The sequence below is a fragment of the Cibotium barometz genome, chromosome 25 (genome assembly GCF_041138505.1).
Source record: "Cibotium barometz isolate CiBa-2024 chromosome 25, ASM4113850v1, whole genome shotgun sequence".
In the NCBI taxonomy this organism is placed as follows: Eukaryota; Viridiplantae; Streptophyta; class Polypodiopsida; order Cyatheales; family Cibotiaceae; genus Cibotium; species Cibotium barometz.
Window position 1 is genome coordinate 16,262,101 of NC_141070.1, and position 6,082 is coordinate 16,268,182.

At 42.4% G+C, this 6,082-nt stretch overlaps 1 protein-coding gene across 4 annotated transcripts; it reads right to left on the reverse strand.

Moving 5' to 3' along the window:
* Window positions 1-282: 282 nt before the first annotated feature.
* On the reverse strand, window positions 283-3,868 carry LOC147624306 (large ribosomal subunit protein eL13z-like). Of its 4 annotated transcripts, none has more exons than XM_086819285.1 (5): window positions 3,612-3,820; window positions 3,159-3,292; window positions 2,092-2,250; window positions 1,728-1,998; window positions 283-703 (listed from the first exon to the last, which is right to left on the reverse strand). In XM_086819285.1, exons 1-4 carry the CDS (start codon window positions 3,715-3,717, stop codon window positions 1,777-1,779), a joined length of 621 nt encoding a protein of 206 aa, XP_086675411.1. In that variant the 5' UTR covers window positions 3,718-3,820; the 3' UTR covers window positions 283-703; window positions 1,728-1,776. The 4 variants fall into 4 exon arrangements, with proteins under 4 accessions (XP_086675411.1, XP_086675412.1, XP_086675413.1 ...); XM_086819286.1 differs by lacking the exon at window positions 283-703 and adding an exon at window positions 1,313-1,539; XM_086819287.1 differs by lacking the exon at window positions 283-703 and adding an exon at window positions 3,827-3,868 and having other exon boundaries at window positions 1,545-1,998; window positions 3,612-3,718.
* Window positions 3,869-6,082: the final 2,214 nt, after the last annotated feature.

The following is a 6,082-nucleotide window of genomic DNA, read 5'->3' on the forward strand; positions in this document are numbered from 1 at the left end:
TGCACTTAGTACTTTCTTAACTATATGTATTATTGGTGTTTGTTACCGGCACCCTTACACGAGTTGGATGTGGAGATGATTATGGAAAATGCCTAGGTTTGCTCACTTTCTTTTCAATCTCTACAAACTACAGCTTGTCATACTGGTTGAGAATACCCTTGTTAAGCTTCTAGTAGCACTTCACTATTACAAGAAGCATTAGTTTCTTTGCCACATACCCTGCTACCCCACACACGGCAATGTTATTTATAGCACATTCAATTATAATCTGCCGCATTAGTTGATGTAATAACACATGCAGTGTCAATGTCCATTGATCATACTTGTCCTTGGATAAGCTTCTCAAAGAACCTTCGTTTAGCACTTCCATTTCCTTTCATCTACATGGATTTTACTTGAACTGTCTGTCATCACCCACTTCATTGCCAAGTATTTGATCAGGCTTCATGCATTGGGGTCTCTGGATAAGAATGCTGTATGGCAGCTTAAACAAACTACAAATTAGAAATACCCTCCTTGACCAGCGGCCTTGCTCACACCAATAAAACTACCCAACTCCTCACCTAATTTGGCCATTGTTACACCAGAGGTTCTTGCCATGAACACCTCCCCACCCCCCCTCAAATCTTTGATGAGGTGTGCACATTTGTAACATATGTCGGTTAATTATACCTTGCGAGCACACTGGATATAATGAAATCCACTGCATACACATGGAGAAAAAAAGGTAATTTAGGTTCATAGACTAGAATATAAGCTTATCGCAAATTGACTTCACCAGCAAAGACAGCTATAGCATTGAACATCAAGTAGAAAGTTGAGACTGAGGAGCATTCACAGACATGATGTGTAGCTTATTCGACTCCGTACAGATAGCAAACTAGAGATGAACAATCTAGAAAACATACACTTCTACCTGTAAGACTATCAATACTTGACCATGCTCATGGGAACCCGGGGGCAATTACGACAACTACAACAATGAGAGAATTCCATGCGAGAGTGCGGGGAGAGAGAGAGAGAGAGAGAGAGAGAGAGAGAGAGAGAGACTGATCACACAATGAGAAGCGAGAGAGGAGGGGAGAGAGGGAGAGAGAGAGAGAAAACTGATCACACAATGAGAAGCGATGACCACACTTGTCAGCAAAGCTGTCATCTTCTCTCTTTGAAGAAAACGGTGACAGGCTTTTTGACCATACGGGGGAGTGTAAGAAGAGAACCCGGGTCTGCCATTTTATTAGCTCCTCTTTAACCCATCTGTTGGTAACAAGACCCAAGGACATTGGATTCTCTATAGTTACCGACATCAAATAATTGGGAATTTGGGATATTAGACGAAAGGGTTAAGGTCAATGGCTCGTACACAAGGGATGACTCACAAATCAAGAAATGGTAGGTTTGAGCACAACAGTCACTGAGCAGATCATCTTGAATTGAGAAAGCTAAAACAACTTCTGAAAGCCAGAAAATATTTAAGGACTCCAAAGGGACAACAAGCTGTGTGCTAGTTCTGTTCAAACTGCAGTTTCAAAAGGCCACCTTCATACACAACAGAGAACCGAAAAAATTTGATTCAGTGCACTTTTCCAATTCCTAATGCAAGTTGTCTGAGATAGAGGATAGCATGGACAGATCAACTTCATTAAAAGACATTGAGAACACAAAACTCTGCCATTAAACATTCTCAACAAAATCTGAAGGTGCCTTGTACGGAAAGACAATCTCACCTACTAGAACTTCAACATCGGTTAAAACATCAAGTAAAAGCCCTCGCCTTTATTTCTTCTCATCTTTCTCAGCCTCTGCAGCTCGCTTCTTTCGGACACCCAGCAAACGTTTATTCGTTCTCTCAAGTCGAAGTTTTGCATAAGCTTTGTTGGCCTTCAAGTCATCTGTGATGGTCACTACCTCCACTATTGGTTTCTCTCTCAAAATGGGAATTGCAGCCCCTTGAACCTGCATGGCATTTGCAAGCTCTTCATGGCTAGAATCACCAGCCTGCAAACAATCCAAGCCAGCTTAGTGTTATGTCACAAAGGTCAATGAGCTACACCTGGCAGCCAACTTAGCTAGTAAATTTTGGTACCCCACCTTAATCTTGCGGGATCGTCGAGGGAAGACTATCAACTTAGCTTTATACGTATTAAGCCTCTGCACATTTGACTGCAGACTCTCAAGACAACGATTCTTTCTACGATGATCAACCGCAATGCCAATAGTCGGAGCAAGCTTTTTCGAAATACCGGCTGCCTGATATAGGTACCAACAAAAAGAAAGTCCATAAGGCTGCAAGATTTGATGGCATCTTGGTAACCGCAGGCCCTTACATATGAATCAATGATCTAGACAGGAATGTACACCACCGTGGGACCCCCCACAACCAAAAAACACCGAGCAAAAAGGGTGACAGGCATGAAGAGTGGCAACTGAAATTAATGAATGAGACCTGTCAATCACCTAACCAACCATAGAATAAATTACTTGGATTAAGGGCTGTCACTGCTAGTCCAGAAGACAATGAAACATTGGAACTCAATGATCCAAGAATACCAGAGGAAGAGAGAGTAGCTATGATCAAGAACCTACTTTGAGTATGGCTGAGGTAACCACACAGTAAATTTAAGTAGTCACTGGGACTAGCCATCGCCTTGCATATAGGAAATTGCACTTACTTATCACCCAAGATCTAAGTGCAATTATTACTCACATCATAAGTGCCAGAAAATATGCTCCAACGTGTTCTACGACCAAGCACTAACAAGAGGATAAACTACACCACCTCCAGGCCTCACCATAAGTACTGCAGCCAGGCCCACATTACCCCATACGATCACAAAACCGAGCTCTGTAGTAAAATCTGCCAAACCCACTTGCACCCAAAACTATCCTGACTAAGTTCAGAGGCAAACCCTGTGATCCCCATACGCCAACAATCACTCATACAATCCCTGTCATGCCATTTATAGTTCCATCAATAATGAGGAAGCAGTACAACAGGAAAACCATATCCATAGTTCCATCAATAATGAGGAAGCAGTAAAACCATATCCATATTATTAACTCTGCGACTCTCATTGCCAGATTAAACTTGGCTGTTACAAGTGCAGCTATAGATGGACACAGATACACAACAACGAATTTGAAATGCCTGATAATACCTTGAGCTCTTCCAGAGTGAAGCCGCGACCTGCTCTGACCTTCATGTTATACTTGAGCGTCTGAGAGTGAACAACAGGACGAAGAGGTCCGCTAGTTGGCCGAGGAAAGATCCGAACAGCTTTCTTCTGGCGAGCTAAAATCACCAAGAGAACACAACTAAACTTTATTATGTATGTGCGAGAACCCATAATTTATCAAATCTACACGGCATCGAGACAGCAACCCTTACGACTAGGGCTCCAGGGAAACAACTCTTAGGAATTAAGGTTTCTAGACAGCGAGGCCGCAGCAACCTTAGATGATTAGGTTTTTGACGTAGAGACACACGATTCAGGGTTTTGAACCACAAAACCTGACAGGGAGACACGAAGCCTACAAGAATACTTAGGATTAGGGTTTCGAAACCTGAAGCCTGAAGCAGTTAGGGTTTTACAGAGCAAGAGCTTACTCACATAAGCGTCTGCGCTTCTTCCTTGCGGGCTGGTTGAACCAGGTCCTTACATAGGACTGCCAGTCCTTCTTGAAGTGGCCATTGGGGATGACGTTGTTGTGCTTCATCCTGCAGGAAGCAAGCAGAAATGGCCCGATCAGAACATAGGAAAACACAGTTGAAATCAAGCTGCAGAGCTAGTTCAAGCCCGTCTGGCCAGTCAAAGAAGTCACCAACGTGCCTCAATTCCTTCCGGGAGAACGGAACCCATCGTTGCCACGCACGGCATATTTCAGCGTCCCCTCGAATTAGGGTTTCACTCACAGTGCTTCCACACAATAAACGGGCGGGCGGATGCCGGCGTCCGCCGCCCAGGCCTCAGAGACCTAGCTTTAGTGAAGCATCCATGCATGCATAAATAGAGAGAAGATATAGCCATTTCATGACCTTCTACCAATTGTACTCCTGGCTCCAACAGGAAAGCCTCCCTATTTTCATGCCCCGATTAAGAGAATCATGATCGCAATCGAGAAAATATCTCCACCATTGTGCCCGTGGGAAGGTGCTTGTTAAAAGACCTTAGAAGGAGTTGGGTTGCACCAAGGTCTTTGAGGCTTCTGACGTTTCGGGAATCTCTTTTGCACAGGTGTCACCTAGAGCAAAATAGAACATTTATATCTCTATTTGAAAATCTAATATTTACGAGTAGCCTCACCCATCTTTGACGGGTGAAGGCTAGGCACAATTTCATTCAAATGCTTAAACAAAGCTCCTCCACGAAGTGGAACGTGAATATTTTTCCCACCACATCTTCATGGCCCTTTTTATATTGGCCTCCCTACCATCTTCTCATCAATCTCACAACAACCTTACATCCAATGCCAATGTCCCACCAAAGATTAAACTTATGATGGGTATCATAACATCAATGATCGCAACTTGACTTACATCACCAAGTCACAAACAAATTATGCAACTCTGTGTAGAAAAACTACTAACTTATTGGGTTCATCCCAAGATGATGGGTTGGACATAGGCACAAATCCACTCCAATTGACTAGGTAATCCAATCTCTCTCGTAGATTTTATCATCTCCTACAATCTCTCTCTCTCTCTCTCTCTCTCTCTCTCTCTCTCTCTCTCTCTCTCTCTCTCTCTCTCTCTCTCTCTCTCTCTCTCTCTCAACTTGAAATTTTATTGATGACCAAAACGATAATTAGAATCATAAATGAACATTATACACAAGGCATGCGTGCTTGATGCTTTGATCGATCATCCCAACATGGCAAAGTGCATGGCGCTTTCTGACATTGAAGGTTAAAGAGAGGAGAGATGGCATGGCAATGCTACAAAGTGTTCATCAGCCTATACAATTATCATGCAGAGGAATTGTGTGGATGATTTGGTTGCTCAATGGGCTATTGTGGTGGCCATAAGTAGCTTCCAAATGAAGGGTAAGATAAGTGCCACACCTCCATCCTTTCCATAGCACCATACGTGCTTAGAGTTAGCTCTATTAGACGGTCAATGTGATTAGTGGCATGAAAGACAAGATTCATTGCAAGTGCCATTGCACTTTGACTGTCTCAATGAGAATAGGAGTGGGTGTCTAAAGGGACACAAAGAGCTCCCATCAATCTTCTCAACCATATACATTCAACTATCACAGACAGTGAATGTTACTCTATACTCACCGTCACATGATGATGTTGCCATAGTTGGTTGTTTCTTGCTTAGCCAAGATATGCATGAATTGCCATGAACGGAACAACTTCCAGATGTGGACTATCTCGTATCATAATCACCTACCCAATCGGAATCACTGAAGGCCTGCAGTCGTAAATCAGCCCCCTTGACATAGAACAATCTAAGAACTTGAGTGCCTTATAAGTATCGAAAGATACGTTTAACTACCTACCAATGCTTAGTGCTTGGGCAATGCACCTAAATTTTGAAAGTTGTGACACACCATACTAGATGTCTGGCTATGAGTTACACAAGCAAATTAGGCACCCAACAACTTGATCATAAGTAGTTATGTCGAACGGTTCATCGGCATCCTACAGACCAAGTTTTACACAAGGTTCCATTGGTGTAGAAATCGGTTTGCAACTTTCCATATTAAACCTCTCGAGCAATCTTGATGTACTTTGGTTGCTTAACACCATCATCTTGCTATATAAACTATATACCCAAATATAGCTATATACCCAAATATAGCTATATACCCAAATAGTAGTGCAAAAAACCAGGATTTGACATCTCAAAATTTGAGGCAAGGTTAGCCTTAAAGGCTATAATGAAATCCTTATTAGTGTCTATCACTAACATGTCATCTACATAGAGAATGACAAGTAGTAAATCCTGCTTGTCCTTTGTCACATATAAAGTGCTTTCCATAGGACTATTTTGAAATCCATGTCCAGTCAAATAGGCATGAATTTCCTGGTAACAAAAGCTCTGGGAACTTGTTTCAAACCATATAAATCTTAA